This window comes from Lutjanus erythropterus, chromosome 1 (assembly GCF_056507025.1).
Source record: "Lutjanus erythropterus isolate fLutEry1 chromosome 1, fLutEry1.hap2, whole genome shotgun sequence".
NCBI classification, from domain to species: Eukaryota; Metazoa; Chordata; class Actinopteri; order Lutjaniformes; family Lutjanidae; genus Lutjanus; species Lutjanus erythropterus.
The window spans coordinates 1,923,434-1,946,113 of NC_139317.1; the positions used below are offsets into that span (position 1 = coordinate 1,923,434).

At 38.3% G+C, this 22,680-nt stretch overlaps 1 protein-coding gene across 1 annotated transcript; it reads left to right on the forward strand.

Annotated features, from left to right (window-relative positions):
• The first annotated feature begins 2,675 nt into the window (after positions 1–2,675).
• On the forward strand, positions 2,676–18,733 carry LOC146332445 (uncharacterized). The gene is made up of 9 exons (XM_084714670.1): positions 2,676–2,942; positions 4,089–4,509; positions 7,861–7,968; positions 10,388–10,584; positions 13,208–13,407; positions 13,493–13,551; positions 14,951–15,118; positions 17,667–17,894; positions 17,996–18,733. Exons 1-9 carry the CDS (start codon positions 2,679–2,681, stop codon positions 18,133–18,135), a joined length of 1,785 nt encoding a protein of 594 aa, XP_084570796.1. The 5' UTR covers positions 2,676–2,678; the 3' UTR covers positions 18,136–18,733.
• Positions 18,734–22,680: the final 3,947 nt, after the last annotated feature.

The following is a 22,680-nucleotide window of genomic DNA, read 5'->3' on the forward strand; positions in this document are numbered from 1 at the left end:
CACCTCTCAGATCAAGCAAAATATGGTTATTTTGGGACTGTATGTTTTTCCTCTGCAGCCATATTGGCTCTCTGCAGCCGGATTGCTTCTGCCCCATAATGCAACAGGTGTGCCTCTGCCTAAACTCTGGTCATGTGACCTGTTACACTCTAGATCAAAATAAACCTCACATAAAGAGCAACATTTTTTTTAACTGAACTATTTTTGAGATGGTCTATTTTAGATATTTTTAAAATCAACATTACCTTTTTTAATCATTTCTTAATGTCAGTATGAATTCAAGCATTAATTAAATTGTGACAAAAAATATAAAAATAAACCTTTTAATTAAATTTCAATTAAAAAAAAATGTCTCTCAGATGGTTACACACAGCTTGATAAACCCTGTGAAGAGTCAGTAGGTTTTGTCTGAGCGGTTCATAAACGCATCAGGGCGTCAGATGCCAAAGTTTTGGGTTGATCAAACGTCCTGATCACAGCAAAATAATGAGGAAAAAAATGAAATACAGGCAGAGTCTCTGCAGATAAAGACATTTCTAGTGCGTCATTACTGATGACTGAAAGGGATTTTTATTTTATGTTGCACACTTTCAATAATAATGTAAGCTTTAAAAATAATTCTATTCTGTTTTCATCACAAAAGTTCATTACATGCTGCTAAAGTTTTCTTACACCTTAAAATCAAGACAGCATTGTGACCCCCCTATGACGCTTTGGCGTCCCCTAGTGGGGGTCTGGAGCTCCAGGTTGCAATGCATTAATGCATGAATAATAATAATCTAATGATGTAATATATAATAGAATAACAGACAGAGGGACATTTTTTTTCTCCTGTGAATACTTATTTAATGTTTCAATTTTCAACAGTGTAGTATCAGTACTTATAGGGCCTCATGAAAAAATCAATTGTATTATTATTATTGTTGTTGTAATAATAATAATAATAACAATAATAATAATAATAATAATAATAATAATAATAATAATAATAATAATAATAATAGTAATAATAATAATAACAATAATAATAACAATAATAATAACAATAATAAGAATAAGAATAATGCATTTTATTTAATGGCACCTTCATGAGTCAGCTTACATCAGATAACAGACAATATGACAGAATGTCCCTGCATGATGTCCACACTCTGGTAAAGTATAGAGACAGTAAATGCCTCAGTGTTTGGTGTACTGTCCCTTTAAATGGTAAAAAACGTAAAAAAAAGATAAGGGTGAGGACGTGCGCGCGCTCCGCCCAGTGAAGAACTAAATGCGTCAAAGTTTGGTTGTTTGGACTTTTCATGTGTTGCTGGGTGTTAACAGGAAATGGTGAGTAAATAATTCCTGTAGTTTTCTTCAGTTCTGTAATTTATGTGAAGTTGAGCGGACAGTCTGCAGACGGACGGAAGAATCTGAGGGAAAAAGGAAACTGCAGGAAAAAAACAAAAAAAGCCTGATCGAGGTCAGAGGACATGAAGACAGTTTGACAACAGTGACAGAAAGACTTTTCAGCTGTAAAAATCAGCGGTACATGAACGTAGTTTGGTTTGTTTAGTTTGACCGGACAGTTTTCACAGACAGACACAGACAGACGCTGCTGGACGCTTGACTGTAAACAGACTGATGGTTATGAAATATTTCGGAAACTTTAGATTTCAGAAAATCAGTTTCAGCCGCTGTGTGAAAATGAAGAATATTTTCTGCTGAACACTGAATTTGTGTCTCTCTGTCCGTGATGTCCGTTTATTGTTCCACGTTTCCTTTTGTAAGCACGCGCGTGCGTCCCTGAACCACAATACCCCCCCAACACACCCTGAACAATACTATATACAGTTTCTAAAGAAGAAAGTAGTTTAAGTTAAAGTTGTCATTGTGCAATAAGATCTTCACTGTCAGTGTTTTATTATTATATGTGACGTGTTTGGATTAATATTCATGCTGCATTCACGTGTATGTTGTATTTTACAGCTGTGGATGATTGGGCTTATTATCTCAAATATATTTACAGAAGTATTATCAGTGAAATGTAGTTTAAAAAGTAAAAGAACTTTTAATATGGTGGAATGTTGTTGGTGTTTTCATTTCATACTTATACTGATGCGCTAAAATAAAAACAATGGTGGAAATAACTAATTACAAACACTCAAATTACTATCATTAAGTAATTTTTTGGGGTACATTTATGAGTCTGTCCTTTCACTCGTACTTAAGTATGCATTGCACTGTGTAATCCATTACAATCATAACTGAGTACTGAGTATAATTTGAATTAATATTCAAACATTTCATCAGCATTTTTGTAGCCAATCAGGCTGTTTGATCGCAAACAGGCCAGTGAAAACCAGGAGATATGGATGAAAAAAAAACCAAACACACACAAAATGATAAGAAAATGACCAGAAAAACCCTGATAATAATGGAAATGAGAAAATATATGTTATAAGTATTACTGATTAATCTGTTTATTGATTGTTAGCATTTACAATTATTACAGCTCTGAAAAAGACAATAATAAAAGCAGTCTGTCTGATATTGATAGAGTTTAGATTTAGATTTTTTTTTTTTTTTCATGCTCACACAGAGGAGCAGAATAAATCTGACCTGATCTCAGGTGAACTGGACTGAACACTTCAGTTTTCTGGTTTTTTTTTTTCTTTCTGTGTGTCAGAGTGAAGATGAATGAGGATGCGTTCGAGGTCCCGGAGAGGAACGAGTATCGTTACCTGGTGCAGGAGGAGGACGAGGAGGAGGTGCAGTACGTTCGTCACAGACACTACATCAACCCCCTGCTGGTGCTCTCCAGACGCTGCATCTTCCTCATCTGCCTCGGCGTCTTCGCTCTGCTCTCCCTCGCCACCTACCTGGGATACGTGGCCCAGACGCTGCCGCCGGGCGTCGCCCAGGTGGTGACACACTGCGGAGAGTTCAGAGGAAGACATGTGAGTTCAGACTCGAGACATGGGGTCCATGTTTCTTTATCGACAGTCCATGAACTGGGCATGTGTCCTCAAACACATCATCCTCTCAAAATGTATGTTTGTATGTATCTTAAAGGGATAGTTCAGGTGTTTTGAAGTGTGGTTGTATGAGGTACTTATCCATAGTCAGTGTAAAACACCTACACTGACAAAAGTCAATATCAGTTTAAGTGTACGCTATATCTAGAATGTTTTCACCACTTTGACAGGAAACTGAAGCCATGTTGTTTCTTGTATTATTTGCTCCAAACCAACCAAACTCCACTGACAAAAACAGGCATTTTACCTCACAGAACATGTGAGTTGTTTACAACTGTTTAAAGGGTTAGTTTGAATTCACCAAACTCGCACAAAGACACAAACTAACTAACTCATTGAGGCAGCGGTAGACTTTACCTGCAGTCTGCCTTTGATGTTGTCCAGACCAACTTAACTCAACTTGAGCTGGTGTTAAATGCAGAAAAATACAAATTCATGCCATTTTCAAATGGCAAAGAGTTAACATGTGATCTTCCCAAGATCTTAACTACTCAAGGGGTTGAAATCGAAATGCGTATCATTACTGATCAGAAGCTGTCTTTCAAATCACACATTGAAAACCTCGTCTCCAAACTGAAGATTAAAGTTTCTTTTTTAGGAACAAATCCAATTTCTCCCTCCAAGCAAAGAAACACTTGATTTGAGCAACTGATTTTTACAGTGATTTGCTGTTTATGAATGCACCTGACCAGTATCTAAAGATGTTAGACACTGTGTACCTTTGTACTTTGTGTTTTATTACTGGCTGTGGAAATTGCAAACACCACTGTGTTCTGTATGCCACTGCTGAATGTCCATCTCTGAGTGTCTCACATCGGTTGGTTTTTTACATATAAATCTATTCTTGGCCTGGTTCCTTCTTATCTATTTACATGGAGGTGTAAAAGGCCTTAAATCTCATAATATTCTACCAATGCTGGTCCTGAGAGTGAGAACAGAACTCGGCAAAAAAACTTTTAAATATGCTATACGCAGTCTCTTCTTGTTAAAATATCCTCCAGGTGTTTTCCTGTTAAGATTGATAAGATTTGCTTTATTTCATGTCACTTTTTAATCCATCTTTTGCAGAAAAATGGAGTGTACTCCTTTAAGGGAATGCCCTACGCCGCTCCGCCCGTTGGCAACCTGCGTTGGGCTCCTCCGGCCGAGCCGACGTGCAAGAGCGGGGTCGCAGACGCCGGACGCTTCCGCAGCGTGTGTCCTCAGGTGAGGCCACTGTCGAGCTCGGGGAAGGTGATGGGCCAGGAGGACTGCCTCTTCATCAACGTGTGGACGCCGACGCTGCAGCCCGACGCCAAGCTGCCTGTCATGGTGTGGATCCACGGAGGCTTCCTGCACATGCTGAGTGGAGGAGAGCAGGCCTACTCACCCACGGAAAAGCTCGCCGCCGACACGGGCGTGGTTTACGTCAGTTTCAACTACAGACTCAACGCCTTCGGCTTCCTGGCGCTGGAGATGCTGAGAGAGGGTTCTCCAAAAAACACCTCAGGTCAGTCCAGGAGAACACAGTGTGTGGAAACACAGTCAGTGACCAGTTTATTAGGTACAGCAGTAACATCTAATGTCATCCAATACAGCTGTCCTGCCACAAATTAATATAAATATAATAAAAGATACAAGGTGAATGAAGCAATTTAAACAACAGAAGAATATTGTTCATAAAAACACAAGATACGAATTTCTAAAATAGAGATGGTGAGATTTCCCAAACAGAATAAAATCCACACATACAAACACTAAACTTCTCTGTTAGCTCAGTCTTGTAGTCTGCTGAAAAAAAACAGATTTTCCATGAACAGATTCAGCTACTACATCCATGAACTTCACATGTTTTTAAGCTACAGTGCCGTGTTTCAGACTCGACAGCTGATGGAGGAGCTGAAGGGGATTTCTGTGGGTCACACATGTCCAGTATCTCCAGGGTGCTGTGAACTATTGAAAAAAGATAAATGACACCATTTACTACAAATTTAATGTCCATGTCAGATGTGAAAAAATCTGGATAATTTCTGTGCACTCGCTTTGTCTCTGTCTGAATGTAGGTGAACAAAATTCACACTGCTTCCTGGTTGCACCGTTTTTCTTTCTTCAAAGCTGTTGAGCAGTTCACACAGTGCGGCCGGGGTGTAATAAGACCAAGGGGGGTATTTACTGAGGATTTGTGGCCATTTCTTAGACTCTGAACAGTCAAATTATGTACTTACGCAGAGGCACTGAGGTTTGGAAGAAAAGTGGCACCGTGGAACAATCTCTACCTGCACACACCAAATCAGACCAACATCAGATGCATTTCTCTTTGCTCCCAGTTGGTAATCTGTGGTAGTCTAGTAAAATATTCATCAAACAGTCTACAGCCAGGCTTTGAGATAAATGCTAACATCAGCATGCTAACAATGACATGCTAACATGCTGACATTAGAAGTTTAATGATCAGCATCTTGAGTTTAGCTTGTTAGCATGCTAACAGTTGCTAATTAGCCCTGAACACAAAGTCCAGCTGAGGCTGATGGGAATGTCATTAATTTTGCAGGTGTTTGGTCATTAGACAAAATAATTATGACCTGATGGTGGCGCTAGAGGAATAATGAAAGGATAACCAAAGTTATTATAGTTCATCCTGAGGAGAACATGAATATCTGTGCCAAACTTTAGGGTTAGGGCTGCAAGTTACAGTTATTTTCATTGTCGAGTAATTTGTCAATAATTTCTCAATTGATTTATTAGTTATTTGGTCATAAAATTGTGAAAAATGTTGATCAAAGTCCAAGATGACGTCCTCAAATGTCTTGTTTTGTCCTCATCTCAAAGACATTCAGTTTACTATCAGAGAGGAGTAAAGAAACCAGAAAATATTGACATGTAAGAAGCTGAAATCAGAGAGTTTTGACCTCGTAAAAAATGACTCAAACTAATTAATCGATTATCAAAATATTTGGCAAATTAATTTGATAATTGAGTCATAATAAATTACTTGATTGATCGTTGCAGCTCTACTAAATTTAGTGTCAAACATCTTTTATCAGAAAACTAAAACTGTGTGTGTGTGAGGTACTTAACCATTATCAGTGTGTCAGTTTGGACAATCAGCAGCAGTACTGGTGTTAGAAGCTAAGCAATGTACAGCTGTGAACAGAGTCAGCAGCACCTAAAAAAATCAACACACAAACACACAAAAAAGTGTGTTATATTTAGAATATTTTCTCCGCTTTACCTCGCTGTCAGACTGACTTTTCTGACAGGAAACCTCTGTTATATAGTCCAAATAGCAGAAACAGTCATTTAACCTTGCAGCACACAAGGAGTTGTTGGTCTACCACTGCCTCACTTAGAAAGTTTGTTTGTGTTACTGTGTGACTTTGGTGTTTTAAACTAATTGATTGAGGCAGCAACTCACATTTTCTTTTATTGATTTTTGTAAATGGAGTTTTGTTGCCTTGGAGGGAGTGATATTTGGATTATGTAACATTATTTTGTCCTTAGAAAAGTCTGTCTGACAGCAAGGTAAAGTGGTGAAAATATTCCAAATATAGATGGGAGAATGATATTATATCACTTGCAACCAAACTCCATTGACAAAAACAGTCATTTTACCTCACAGAACATTTGAGTAGCTGTTCTACTGCTGCCTCAATCAGTTAGTTTGTTTGTGTTATTGTACGACGTCTGTGTTTTTAAGTGTTAGTTCAGATTCACGGAAAGTCCCACAATAAGACAAACAAACTCACAGATGGAAGCAGCAGTAGACCAGTGACTCCTGTGTTCTGCAAACTAAAATTACTGTTTTTGTCAGTGGAGTTTGGTTGGTTTGGAGAGAATGAGATTTGGCTTATATAACAATGGTTTACATTAGAAATTTCTGCCTGACAGCAAGATAAAGCGGTGAAAATATTATAGTATAGTGTACACTTAAACTGACTGCTGACTCTGTCCACAGCAGCACATTGATTAGCTTCATACACTGGTTCTCCAGCTGCTTCTCCAAACTGGGGGAGCGTTGACCACCATCTACTGTTGGACTAATAGGGTCGTATTTAATTTGGCTGCAGCTTGAGACTCATTTTCAGATGTCTGTTTGTTGTCAGCAGAGGTCAAAATTAAAAGAAAACAAAGTTTGAATGGAGTTTGAATGCACAGTTCTTTACATGCTCAGTTAAAAACACACATGAGTTTTTATAGTTGTTGTTCAGCTCCAGAAAGCTTTTAATAGTTCATATATCCACCATCACAGCGCAGCTTTGTGTTCTGTTAAAGAAGTTTAGTGGCCATTTTCTTCCAAGCTGTTTACCACTTAAACAGACTGTTGAAATATTTATGTTGTTTACATTGTGAATGCAGAGAGGTCTGTACCTTTCCATTAAGATGTGAATACTTAATGAGCGTTAATGTGAGTCAGATAAATGGAGCTAATTTCTGCGGCCGTCTCCTCCATCTTCATGTTTGAATTCTCGCACGCTGTGGGACACAAATTAGCGTGTTGTGAGTCAAGCTGCGTAAGTTCTGTTTCATAATCTGAAAAAAAAAAAAAAAAAAAAAACACCCCACTGTGACCTGGATGTGAAACGACCTGTTAAATTAGACGGCCTCCCATGACACGATGGCGTGATGGCAGGGCGCACGAGTCCTTTTCATCTTCTCACACTTCTAATTTTGATGCTGCGGCCCAGTTCCTTCAGCTCCCTCAGCTTGAAAAGAGTTAAATTTAGTTCGAGCCGCCAGAGTGAGCTGGTTTTTGTTTCTTGACAGAGAAAATGGGACGTTGGGAAACGAGGCCACATCAGAGCAGGTTCTCTAATCGATCCCTCCTCCTCCTCCTCCTCTTTCTCCTCCTCCTCCTCCACAGGGAACTACGGCTTCATGGACCAGATCGCAGCTCTGAAGTGGGTCCAGAAGAACATCCACGTGTTCGGAGGAGATCCTGGGAAAGTCACCATATTTGGGCAGAGTTCTGGTATGAAAACAGTCAAAAAAAGAACATGAAATGTGTCACTGGGTCTGTCGAACCTGCAAGAACAGTTTTCATATTTTTCAACAGGAGCAAAGATCAGCTGTTTGAAATTCTTAAGCCCCAGGCTGACTGGAAATAAACAGGTTTCCCCCATGTGTTGTTGTGGTTAGAGACAGTAATCACTTGTTGCTGCTGTAACCATGATGCTAACAAGCTAATAAGCTAATACGAAGAGAAAACAAACAGAAAAATAAACATGATCATGTCAAAATTGGGGGAAAGATACTAAAATACTAAGGCGGTGTTAAAGAGCTTTAAAGGCAGTGTTGGAATGTTACTAAGTACATTTACTCGATTATTGTGCTTAAAGGGATAGTTCACCCAACAATGAGTCCACAAAACACTGCTGGAGGAAAACTCCAGCTCACAGGAAAACAGTGTTGCATAATCTCCCAAACAATGGAAGTGAATGGTGACCAGCTTTCAAACGTTAAAAAAAACAACAGAATAAAAACATAAAATGTCTCCATACTGCTCGTCTGGTGTAATCAAGTCTGAATCTTCACTGTAGATCCTCAGCTTGGAGCCACGTTCACGTGCACACTGTCTGAACTGTGTGTGTGTGTGTGTGTGTGTGTGTGTGTGTGTGTGTGTGTGTGTGTGTGTGTGTGTGTGTGTGTGTGGTGTGACGGTGTGTAAACAGCATGTCAGGACTTTAGGAGACTTGGATTACAGCAGACGAGCAGTATGGAGGCATTTGATGTTTTTTTTCCAGCTGTTTTTCACATTTTAAAACTGGTCACCATTCACTTCCATTGTTTGGGAGATTCTGCAGCACTGTTTTCCTGTGAAACTCCAGCAGTGTTTTCTGTATGTATTACTTAGTTACTTAGTAAGTATTTCCTAATGACAACTTCTACATGTACTCCACTACATCACAGTAGGAAATATTGAACTTTTTATTAGGGCTGAACAATTAAAAAAAATCTAATTTTGACTGATATTGTGATTGTTTTTGTGATTTTTTTTACATCATTATTCTTATTTTGATTTAAAAACATGTTAAAATGCCTATTCTTTGTGTAGCAATCTGAACCAAATGAAGATGTTTTTTTTCAGTCAGTTTTCAGTCTCACCACATTCATTCATTTAAAAAAAATTGACACATTTTGCCTTTAACAGGTATTACACCTCCTGCGATTTGAAAATTGCAGACAGCCATATTGCGATTTCGATCAAATTTAAATTAGCTGTGCAGCCTCGCTCTTTACTTCACCACATTTCTGTGACTTGAGCTTTTGTTCTTTTACAAATCAAGATTTAAGATGCACATATGAATAAATATGTTGAGCCTGATTCATGTGATGCATTCATGATTCAAATTAATGTTGCTTTAACAAGCAGTCAGTTAATCGATTCATTAATTTGATTTAATTATTAAGCAATTTCTTATTCAAAACTGCCTAAAACATCAATTTCTCAGATGTGAAGATTTCCTGCTTTTCTCATCCTGAAGGGACAGTTCACCTCAGTATCAGAACTCTGTATAATCTTCCTCTCACCTGTAGTGCTATTTATGCATCTCGATAGTTTTTGTGTGAGTTGTAGAGTTTTGGAGATATCAGCTGTCTGCTTTCTCTCCTGTATAATGATGACACTCAGCGACATCTTGTTCGAGAAATGACACGGTTACTCAAGAAAATCCAGCAGTTTCATGTAGGAACTATTTTCTTTCTACCAACTACTGATGTCATAAACCTAAGGGACCAATCCTGTTAATCGAGGGGGTGCTGCTATACATACAGCAGTCAGCCTCAGAGTTTGTTTGTGACCAGACTGAGACCACTTCCTCTAAAGGAAGGATCTGCACATGAGCGTGATTGCTGATTCAGATGTGTCTAAACGAAGCTTACAGAGAAGTGAAAATTAACCAGTCAGATTCAACTGGACCAAACAACGCACGTTTAAAAACACACTGAAACACAGTTGGCTATTTTTTTATCAACACAAGTAAGGCTGCACAGTTGATTGAAATTTTATCAAAATTGCAACGTGGCTTTCTGCAATTTTCAAAAAGCAGGAGCAGCAATATTTGTTAAAGCCAATATTTGTGTCAGAAACTTTAAATTAATGAATGTGGTGATGCAGAGATGTCCTGAGAAAGAAAAGGTCTTCATTTGGTGCAGATTCCTGCAAAAAAATCACTAATTTTTTCAATCAAAATAATAATGATGTAAAAATTATCACTACCTCTAATATTGCAAATCATATCACAATTGCAATATCAGTCAAAATAATCTCAATTTGATATTTTTTCAAAGTCATTCGGCCTTAAACAAACAAACTAAAGAGTTAAAACCAGACCAGGAGCAGCACTGTCAGCCTGACTCACCTTCGTCCACCTGCTCTTGTTCTGTGTCAGGCGGGACATCAGTGTGGACCCTGATGACGTCTCCGCTGGCGAAGGGTCTTTTCCACGCAGCGGTGGACATGAGCGGCTCGTACGTCTACAACGCCACGCTGGAGCAGGCCGAGTCCGCCAATCTGGTGTTCCTGAAGAAGACGGGCTGCAAAGACGTGACGTGTCTCAGACGTCTGTCCATCAGACGCATCCTGCAGGTACGAGACGGACGACATCAGAGCTAATCGACTATTAAATTAATCGCCAACTATTTTGATAATCGATTAATCATTTCGAGTCTTTTTCTTTTTTAATAAAAATATCCGAATTCTCTGATTTCAGCTCCTTAAATGTGAATATTTTCTGCTTTCTTTACTCGTCTCTAATACTAAACTGAACGTCTTTGTGTTGTGGACAAAATTTGAGGACGTCATCTTTAGCTTTGATCAACATTTTTCTCCATTTTCTGTCATTTTATGAACCAAACAACTAAGAAAGAGCTAATGAGTACAAACATTAGTCTCAGCCCTTGACAGTGTCTCCACTTTTTCCACAGTTTCTCTCAACTTATCGAGAGTTTTGGTGTAAAATTCATCAAAGCAGAGAGAAAGTTCAGCAATTTAAAAAAAAAATCTAATAACAGTAAAAATACAGCAGGGTCATTATGCTCTTTAATATATCCTTTAATATTTAGGGATTCCATAAAAGATCTGATTCATAGCTCATCTTTTTGATATAATGAGACATTTTGATAAACTTTTATTGCTCTTTCCTGCTGATGGATCATAATGTCACATCCACGTATTAAAGGACCTGAATGTTTCTAATTTTACTGTGAGAGTTAATGAAGAAACGGGACACTAAATTTAAATTTTTTTAACTTTTCCTGTGAGGCAGAAATCTGCAGCCATAACTTCACAGAGGTATTCCACACCTTCTCTCAGATTTATTAAATCAAAGCTCCGCTGCAGTCATTTTAAAAAAGAGCTCCATTCAACATGTCTCCCCATAACCTCAGGACGAATGATGAATAATGTATTTTATGAAATGAAATAACACACGAGCCCCGTCAGTGAAAAGATGAGTACTGAACTTTTATAAGTGCAGCAGTCATCAGACTGTAGATTACAGTTATTAGGTTTTTAAAATGTCACATTACATTTTTCAAGCTGTCACTCAGGTTGACTTGCAGAATTTGTTCAGAATAATTTATTTTTGCATTTTGTTGTTTTCATTCAAAGGTTGTTTTTCTTCATTTGTTCCATGAAATAAGTGTGTTAGAGAGTGAATTTTACTAAATTCTTAAAGGCATTTTTTAGGTTTTTATGGTATGGTACATAGTCCTGTCAATATCAGTTTTAGTGTAGACTGTATGTGGAATATTTCCACCACTTTATCTTGCTGTCTAAGGGAAAACGACTGTTGTATAAGCCATATATCGCTCTCTCCAAACCAACCAAACTCCACTGACAAAAACAGTAATTTTAACTTGCAGAACACAGGAGCTGCTGGTCTACTGCTGCTTCCATCTGTTAGTTTGTTTGTGTTATTGTGAGACTTTGGTGAATCCGAAATAACTGTTAAAACACAGAGGTCGCACAATAACACAAACAAAGTAACTGATTAATGCAGCAGTAGTCCAGCAACTAATATGTTCTGTGAGGTAGAATTACTGTTTTTGTCAGTGGAGTTCGGTTGGTTGGTAATCTCATTCTCCCATCTGTAGTTACATATATCTTCACCACTTTCCCTTGCTGTCAGACAGACTTTTCTGAGGAAAAAACACTGTTATATAAGCCAAATACCTCTCTCTCCAAAGCAAGCAAACTCCAATGACAAAAAAAGTAATTTTACCTCACAGAACATATGAGTTGCTGGACTACTGCTGCATTAACACAAACAAACTTAACACAAACAAACTTGCTAACTGAGGCAGTGGTAGACCAACAACTCCTGTGTACTGTGAGGTTAAATTACTGTTTAGTATTTAGTTGTTTTGGGAAGAGTGATATTTGTCTTATATAACAGAGGTTTTCCTGTTAGAAAAGTCTATCTGACAGCGAGGTGTAGCATTGAAAATATTTTAAATATAGCATACACTTAAACTGATGTTGACTTTGCTGAATCCAAACTAACCCTTTAAAGCATAGAAGTCACACAATAACACAAATAAACTAACAGGTGGAAGCAGCAGCGGACCAGCACCTCCTGTGTTAAATTACTATTTTTGTCAAAGGAGTTTGGTTGGTTTGTAGAGGGTGATATAACCTTAGTCAGCCGAGTAAAGCAGTGAAAATATTAATAACAAAGTTGGTTTTAATTTATTCTACCAACTGATTGGTGGTTTAAAGAAACGTATAAAGCTTTATATTTCTTTTTACATTCCATTTTAATTATTCATGTTCATAACATAAAATATATTTTTTTAATGTAACCTCCAACCACAGAAATCACAGTCACAAAAATAATTTTATACATAAAAAGAGAAAAGAGAGCTTTTTTATATCGGCTGTAGATATAAATATGGAATAATCTTGGTCAAACTTTAAAAGCCTCTATTGCGTGGTTTTGATGCATGCACACTGTCAGTCTGGTCAGAAAAATGTGGCTTTAATCTAAAGGAATAATAGTCAAAACAAAAATTCTGTTTCAGAGTCATTTCCACTCTGACAGCATCGACAAGTCTGGATAAAACACATCAACATCAAATCAGTCAAAATAGCAAAAAATTAATATTATGGATATTTTCTTCTCTGTGCACCTAATTAATCCAAAAATAATCTTAGCCACCTTCCAAAGATCAAACTGCACAAACTCTTCTTTCCTCCTCCTCCTCCGCAGGCCGTCCCGTGGCAGGAGTACCCATCCTGGGCAGCGGAGGATCTGACTGACCTCCCCGTCAGAGGACGCTTCATCGGCCCGGTGGCTGTGGTGGACGGATACGTCCTGGAAGCTCCGCCTTTTGAGGTTTGGGAGAAGAAAAGAAACCACAGTGATGTTCCTTTTGTCATCGGGACGACGGAGCAGGAGGCTGACTTCGGGTGAGAGCTCACCTGGTTCAGGTTTATCATCATCACTGTGTCTCTGTGGTCAGACTGGACTCAGTCCTCTGTGTCTCCTCTGCAGCCCTCCAGCTGAAAACATCTCCATGTGGACGTGGGACGACTATGCCTGGTTTGTAACAGGTAAAACATTCAGGACAGTATTTTGCAATGAGTCAGATCTGTGACAGCAGACTCACACACACTCTGCAGCACTCAAAGGAGGACAAAGCCAACTGGTTTGTGGGTTCATGTTAGCATGTTATGCTAGCTAAAGTGCACAGAAAGTTGCTGAATATTTAATGAACATTGTGTGCTGTGGTTTGTTTATGAAACTGCCTTGAGGCGAAGGAGTTTTTCCTTTTAGAAGAAATGAAAAGGTCTTTAGAGTCATTAAATTTAAATCTTGACTCAACAACAACTGAACGAAATTTCATGTGAAGCAGCACTCTGACTTTGAAGCTCTCATGTTGAGCTGGAAAAGTCGTCCCTGTTCAAACATGAAGGCTGTGGAGAAATATTCTGTTTATGTGACTAAAATGTTCTTACTTCTTATTTAAAGCTGCCGTAGGTAGAAAGCCTGAAAACAATTGATTGTTGAGTCTCATCTGACTTGGGTTTCATTGTCTCCGTCCTGAGCCCCTCCTACGTGCTTCTTGCACACACATAACAGTTTACTGAGGCAATGGTGAGTGAGCACGGACCAACAACAGCTGTGTGTAATAAAGCAGATATCTGAGAGTACAAACAGCGACAGGGGAGAGAAACTATATTTGAAAACACAGACATTCAGTTTGAAGCTACAGAAGTACTGAGAGCTGAACATATAGAGACTTTTAAAAACACACATGAGCTCAGTATCACAACAGTCGCCTGTTGGAGGCGGAGAAAAGGAGGCTTGTCAGGGGTTGGCCACGAGACCTGACTGTATCCCACCTGGAGGCGAGTCAGGCTCACTTTGGTCTTGCTCCAGACTCGCCCACAGCTCGGCGTGATAAAAGCAGTAATGGAAATGAAAATCAGCGGCGGCGCGGTTTGACTCGGTGCAGCCAAAAATGCCAGTGCAAAAGCACCGTGTGTGTTTGTGTGTCAGTACTGACAGTACTCATCAGACAAGTTGATTCTTTCCTTTACGTCCCTCCTCTCTTTGCTCTCATGATGTGACTCAAATACATTTCTCCTCTGGTCAGCAGTCAACAACAACAGACAGATTAATTGTCTTACTGTAAGCAGCACAGTCGGCTCCTCTGTGGTCACTGCTGCACACAGGTATACAAGAAAACGTCAAGATAAATCCACTTATTAATCCCCAAAGTTAAAAAAACAAAAGCTCAGCTCTCATCTGGCCGGTCAACAGATTCATGATTTCTTTGTGGTTCGCTGCTGCAGAGGAGCTGAGACACAGAAGTGAAAATAAATCTGCTCTTTAATCCCAAAAGTTTGACATACAACATCCACTCTGAGCTCCTCTCCTGCCAATAAATTAAATAAATAAATTATATCTGTCTCTGTCTCGGGTCCGTCTCTTTTCTGCTCCACACAGATAAACTTCAGTCCTTTGGTGGGAATCTCAGCAGAGATGCATTGACTCTGTATCCCAGCTCTGACTTCTGTCCCACCCAAGTCCGCTGTCCGGAGAGAGCCTACACCACCATGGTGTCTGACATCAGGGTCACGTGTCCCAACAACGACCTGGCCCGGAGGGCTGCAGGTAAACTCACAAAACACTCATATGTTCCACAAAAAAACCTTTTCACAGTGAAATGCTTTTTGAAATTCTGCGACTGTGCTGCTCCACAGCTCTGCTGAGTTTCTGTCCTGTTAGGACGTCAGTTGAAATAACAGCTTCTCAGGTTTAAAACAGATCAATGATTAGTGACGATTAAAGGGCTGCAATAGAAACCTGACTGGGATAAATGAACACCAAAAATGAACCTTAATTCACCAATTTATGACCAAGCTACGAGACAAATTCAAATAGTAGATACCCCGCAGTATTTTTGATACCAAAGCTCTTTTTAAATAGTTTCCAATGAGAACACCGTGTATTTACACTCTGCTACACACACCTGCTGTGTGACGAAACGCTGAGCGTCTATTCTCTGCTGAGCGCTGCATGTTTAGTGTTTTTTTTTTCATGTCACCAAGAGTTGAAAAATTTTAAACTTTTGTGCGTTCTGGCTAACAAGTCATAAATTGTTTGCAGAAATTTAAGATCAGATCTGTGTATATGAGTGACTCGTGCATTAGGCCTGTTGTGTGTCTTTAAGTTCTAACAAACAAACACATTGAATGCACTTCCTTCTTCATAAAAATTTGCAAAGCATGTGTCCTTATGAGAGCTCTTCTTCTTCTTCTCTGTCTTTGCTGGTACATTACTGCAGTCTTGTGTGTTGCTGCCCCCCGTGGCAAACTGACTACATCTTTTACATGTCATCTAATAAAAAGAGAACAGGAAATAAAACAGATAAATAAATACGTGAAAATACTGCATGGGTTGTGAATAAAGTGTTTTTCTAATTGACATTGAATGTAGCCGAGCCCACAGGGTTTTCTCTGCTCACATTTAGAGCCAAATGTTCCGCCTTCATGCAGAACATCAGTATATTAGAACATTAGTGTACGTTACAAGTTCTTTTATTCTGAATAACAGATCCTGTCTGCAGCTGCTGATTGAGTTTGCTCTGCAGCAGGATTCTGCTGCTTCATGTAGGTTTTGTGCCTGTGGGGCTCGTTGAGCTCACTGAGTCCTGAAGCTCTGAGTAAACTGACATTTAGCTGTTGTGAGAGGAAACCGCAGGGCGTCCTGGGTGATTTTTTTGCTTGGTTCATTTGGATTTTTATGTTGCACAGCCGGATTTTTTTTTTCTGTTCAAAATAACAACCAATTTGGACTGATGATGAATAATAAATAAATCTAAAAGTCTTTTTCCTGAAGAACAAATGAAGCTTTTTGACTCAAATATTCAAGACAGTACAAATTCAACAAAGCAAAGTATGAAGGCTGTTGATGTTCTACCCTTTTGTTATGTGAAAAAAATAAAAGCAAACAATGAGTGCATCTAATTGCATGTATCACAAACTGCAGTACTGCTCCTGTGATCCTCCTCCTCTGTGTCACAGAGCTCCTTTATTGTCCAAAAACACACCAGTGAGCCACACTGTTGTTCTGACATCTTCCTTCATCACCATGAACAAACACACACACATCATCCTGCTGCCACAAATACTCAGGAGAGCACAGAATGTGGATTAATCCGCCGCTGAAAATAGTCCTGTTAGGGACCATTTCGTGTTTGTTTGATTTTACAAAACTACAGTGAGCAGCTGCTTAAGGAAATTAGCAAACCTTTTTTTAATGAAGCTTTATATGTGTGAGTGTTTTGGGGTTGAGAACTACAGACAGGAAGTCAGGAATGAGGCCCGTACCCTGCAGAATGAAATACAAGGTTTCAGTCAGATTGATAAAAAAATCTTTTGAAGAGGTTTTTAAAAAGACTGATGCATTGTTGTTTTCTTAAATGAGATTCATTAACAATAAGAAAAAAAACAATTGAAAATATTCTGATAAGAAAATCTAACTTAACTTTTTACATGAATGCAAAATGAAGTGATCTGATAAGATGTGCATTAATTTGCCCCAAAGTATTTAACCAGAATAAAACTTTTCTGACATGTTCAAAATGGTTCTGCCTTCTGTGAAGAGATTTATCTGCTGGAATTATAGCAGAAGAAGAAGAAAAAGAAGAAGTGCTTCCACCAGTTAAAACACAGGATGGATGGATTCTAGCTTTGGTCATGTTGTCAAATACCTGTTTGAACAGCTTGTTTTCAGCCTTTTGCAACTGCTGCAACCATTGAATTCTCAGAGACGTTTTGTTTTTGAGTTTGGAGACTCGAGACTAGAAACAAGCAGATTTTAGAGTAAAAGGCACCAAATCAAGGGCGTGACCTATGACACACATTTTAGTTGATTTTGAGTTTTGAGCCCAACTCAAACAAAAAAAAGAAAAAGTTTGAAAAAGTTTTTCTTTTAGACAATTTACTTTTCTTCTTTAGGTAAACTTGAATCTTTGCGCATGTTTGCGTCCAAGTTTATCTCAGAAATCTAGTGAAGGCTGTTACCTTGATATTATGTGTTTCTCCACTTTTTTACAATTGAAGAATCACTTCAGACCTACAACAAATATAAATGATAATAAAACTTTTTGAATATTTTTTGTTAAAGTTAATCCAATCAAACGTGTTTCTGTGTGCAGAGGCCCTCGACAGTCCCGTGTATCGATACGTGGTGACTTACACGCCGTCAGGACCCGTCAACACGTCCAGCGACCTGCTGCCGTTCCCGAGTCGGTTCTCCTTCCACTGTCTTGACATCGTGTCGTTCTTCGGAGGGCTGCAGTCCGTCCTGGGGAAACCGCTCTCTGGCAAAGACAAAAACTTCCAGGATCTCATCACACGCCACCTCGTCACCTTCGCCAAAACAGGTGAACACACTTCTATTTTTTTTTTTATATCATCATGTATAATGGTTGTTTTGGAACAAACTATGACTAATGATTGACGACCCTCCTCCTCCGTCCTGCAGGTAAGATAGACGAATGGCCAGAATACCCATCAGGCACTGCTCTCCTGTCCGACACCCTGTTGGTGGTTCCAAACTACCAGCCTGATCGGTGTGAGCTGTGGGAGAAGAACGGCCTGTACGCCTACGCCTGGATGAACTGAGCGCACACCGAAGGCAGCCTTCATCAGTTCTTCATCACCAGACTTCATCAAAGTCACAGCTCAGTTACACCGAGGTGATGTCATCATGTAGCAGCCCTCTGATTGGCTGAGAGTTTGAAAGCACATTGTTAAATGGAACATTTTGTTGGTTTGAAGTTGTATCTGTTCAATTTAATTGTAATGAAATATTAAAAACAGTCACGTATGTGTTTAAATACCTCCCAGCTTAAAGGTTCAGTTCACCAAACATACTAAAAACCATTTTCTCACTTAATCTCCAGTCGATCCATCTGTGGGTGTCTGGTTACAGATGATAGTGGGGGTGCAAGACTCGTACGAAACAAAAACATTTCATCTGATGAACACCTGAAAGTGCCTTTTTCTGCAATATAGATCCTTTAATCATGACCAACAAAGATGTTCTTCTGTGCTATTAAATTTAAAACAGAGATTCTGCAGGTCTGAAAGCCGATAATCTGAATTTTAGGCCTTAAAATGTCTTAAATATGATTTTCTCAGGTCTTAAAAACTGATTGGATCATGAAGTTAATGTTTCATTAACTTCAGTCTCGATTTGAAATGTGTTTTTTGGGAAAAATTGTCTTGACCACACTAACAACTCCAACAACAAGAAATCTTTTTGTAAAGCTCCCTGCACCAAACTCCCTTTATGAAATATGACAGTTTAACAAAGTCTTATATTTTTGTAAAAACACAAAACTCTAGAAACACAAGATAAAAGATGGCAAATGTTGACCGTCTTCTTGTCAATTCGGCATCAGTATAATCCAGAAAATCAACTGTACAAACTTTACATTTTGGCTTTTATTGTCTCAACTTGTTACCAGCCAGTTTCTGTGTCAAAAGATTGACTGACTGTTTCAGAAATTCAGATTTCTTTCCATAAAATACCTGCTGGTTGGTGGATCAGATTCACGCCGAACTGAACACAAACTCATAACACTGTTACTGGAGATTTTTTGCCTGTTACCATAGTAACTACCCACTTTGCTGCTTCCTGTTTGGTGCTGGAGACACGCACTGACCTTCTGGTTATATTACATGTTTAATTTTATCAGAACGCCAAGAAAGTGAATGGAATTTATTAAAAAAAAAAAAATAAAATAATATATATATATATATATATATACATATATATATATATATATATATATATGTATATATATACTTTAAAAAAAAAATCAGCAGAAATGTCCTGAATATTCTGGATAATCCTCAGACCTCACTGTGACAGTTTTCATTTAAAAAAATGAAATAATCAAGGAATAGAATATTTTAACTTCTATTTTATATTTTTTTGGAAGTTGGAACATCAAGGCAACAAAATGGGGTTGGCTGTTAAAGTGATCCTAAACCAGAAAATAAAAAAATACAAAAAATACAAATTGGGGGTTTGTGCACCTGATGTGTACATATTGTGGGACGTCCTTGACATGAAAAGGTTTGGGAACTTCTTTCCAAAGTCTTTTTTCAATAATGGACCCCCTTTGAAATGTTTTTTTCTGCCAATTACTCCCTGACCAGTTCAAAAATGTTTGCTGGCCCTGTTTTTGCTTTCTTCTTCACCTCTTTCTTCGTGTTTTCAGCTGTATTGCTGCTACATTTCAAACACAAATCAATTTTTCTGTTTTGGTTTGTTACTCAATATATAATCTGGCTTCCTGCTCACAGTGAATTTGTTGCTTTCTTCTTCTGTGGAAGTTTTACAGTCGTTGATAGTTTTCTGCAAGTTGATAATTGCTTTAAAAATAGGAATACTGAGTATGAAATATGGTTTAATTGAACTTGCACTTGCATTTTTATTGATTTAAATATATATATTTTTTTAAATAAAAATTTAAAAAAATCTCAAACACCCCTTGCATTGTTCCAAATTATCTCCAGGGATTCTTACAAACATTAAGCTACGCACCAGTAGAGATGAGTGAGAAAGAGTTTTCTATTTTATAATTTGGGTGAACTGACCCTTTAATAAGCTGGCGGTGTGGTTACTCGGTGCTGAAGTGACTGAACATCAAACTGGGAGTAAAGGCAGCGTGTAGACCAAAGAAACTGAGTGAACAATCAAAGATTTTGAAGAGAAGTCATGTATTTATGTCGGCTCAGTGTGAATTAAGTGACTCTGTGTTACGTTAAGGAAGATTATCGTCCAGAATATTTTAAAGAATATTGTGTAAAAGCTGTCTTTGATTCGTCAGTGAAGCACAGCCGTGAGTCAGCTCTGTCTGAACTGATTTTGAAAAATCAGAAATCGGACCGTCAGCGGTCACAACCTCCAGAACTACAAGGAAAAACTGACTCACACGTCGGTGAATAAAAGACAAGTGAGACTCTAAATTCAGGGAAATATTTGAAGTGAAGGGAATGTGAGACGTAAGCTTGATTTTATTTTGTTTGTATTAACCTTGGTGTATTTTTTTTTTAATCTGTGAAATTGCCGCTGAGTCACAGGACGTTTGTTTTGTGAACCTGTGCAGTCCTGCTGCTGTTTGCACTGACTCATAACCTCGACGCTTGGCCACTAAAATAAGTCTTTGCACTTTTCCTGTGAACATATTTTATGACGTGTGCATTTGATCACAGTCACAAGTCGACGTGTTTATGATCTTTGTTCCTGTTTCATTCCAGATGTTTTCATTCACAAATGCCCACGCAGCTTTTGTTTGAATCAAATCACACTTAGTTTACTTTTAAATGTTAGCAGATAGTCCTGAAGTTTGACTTGTATTTTGACATCAGGCTTTGTTGTGTGTTGAAATGTGATCACTCTTTCTAAGCTCAATAAATTGACACAATACAAACTATTTGTTTTTCCATTTGAATTTTGTTTTAAAACACTTGTGACGTGGTGTTGTGTTTCCAGGAGAACTTTCTAACTGAGCTAGCACACTTAGCTTGTTTGCAAGCTAACTTCTCCAAAATGAACAATAAAAGGAATAAAAAATAAGATGTGAGTGTTGTTCTCCTCCAAGAATATGGAGAACATGAGCACATAATATGAAGTACAACATTTGGCGAGCTAACTACAAAGTTGCTAGTGCTGATGTCAAAGCTTAACTCTCTAACAACTTTCTCATGTCTCATAGTGTCCACTGGGTTTTCTTTGTCCCAAAAATGAGTCTTGGCTACCATGGTTACGCCTCACTCACATCATTCTTTAATGGGGCTCGACAGTTGTTAGCTAGCTGAGCTAACACATTTAGCCTGTTAGTAAGCTAACCTCTCCAAAATGGGCAGTAAGAGGAGTAAAATAAGATGATAATGTTCTCCATGAACATCAGGGAAAACACAAACGCATAATCCAAAATAAATTTAACTAAACAGCCAGAACAAATACACACAAGCAGAAGAACAAGTTGTAGATGGAAGGAAAGAATAAATATGAAAATATGACTGTGATAACATGAAACAAACAAAACTGGTTAGCTTCAATAAAAGCTAACATGAATACATGAGACAATTATGTTAAAGTTTGGCTAACTAGCTACAAAGATACTATACATGCTAACAAGTTGCACATGGTCCATAGAGGCAGTCAGTTTGACCCCTTCTGAAAAGTGCATCTTGTTATCTTTAATCACAATTAAATTTAGGTGTTGCATTATGTTTCAGAAATGATGTCACTTATGAAAGACTGTCCCTTAAAATTTCTGAGGAAATGGTCACTAAAGACCCTTTAGTAACAACACATGATGGAATACTTAGTAACTAAGGGCAAACATTTGGGATTAAGGTTTTTTTTTTTATTTTCCTTATTACATCCTCTGGAAACCCTGAGGGTGATTTCATGCAACTCATTTTTCCTTCAGGCATCGTCCAAAAGCAGATGAAAATTAAAGTCTGTGTGGTTTATGCAACCAGGAACCAAGAAATAACAAGTTATAAAGAATAATAAAAGAAAGGGAAAAAATAAGAGAAAAGAAGCTGCAAATACAAAAAATACGCAAAATAAACTTTTTTTTCCAACAAAAATGTGTGTCCTTGGTGTGTTTAAAGACCCCCAAAAGATGAGAAACTGACATCTTTTTTTCTGCTCCTTCTTTCAGAAAATGTGTTTTTCCATAACACCGGTCAGATTTTTGAACTTTTTGGGCGGGGACGGCAGAGACAGGAGCTAAAACAGTGTCAAAAAGAGGGTGAATAAAGGAGCTGCAAAAATTGCCAATATAAGAATATGAACATTATGAACATTAAGGCTTGTAAACCTGCTCTATTAGAACCACCAAATAAAAAAATGAACCCAAAATAAGCGTAATATGTCTCCTTTTATAGATTTTCACCAAACTGAACTTTTCAAAACGTTTTAGTATATTTATGGTTAATGTTTGTTTATTTTACATGAAATAAGTAATTTTTTTACATTTTAAATGGTGTTTTGGTTTTGAAGCTGCTGTATGTGTCTGCAGTACCGTGTCTGTCCAGCAGATGGCGGCAGGAGAAAGCTGTGATGTGTGTGTGTGTGTGTGTGTGTGGTGTGTGTCAGCTCCCTCTTTGTGCGCATGCTCAGTGCTGCTGCTGCTTGGC

What these genes read in the sequence shown, in the direction of transcription:
- LOC146332445 (XM_084714670.1), top strand. Translation starts at nt 2,679, where the DNA reads ATGAATGAGGATGCGTTCGAGGTCCCGGAGAGGAACGAGTATCGTTAC. An exon ending in TTCTCCAAAAAACACCTCAG is followed by an intron (nt 4,510 to 7,860) that starts GTCAGTCCAGGA and finishes CCTCCTCCACAG; the next exon opens with GGAACTACGGCTTCATGGAC. An exon ending in CTATGCCTGGTTTGTAACAG is followed by an intron (nt 13,552 to 14,950) that starts GTAAAACATTCA and finishes TGCTCCACACAG; the next exon opens with ATAAACTTCAGTCCTTTGGT.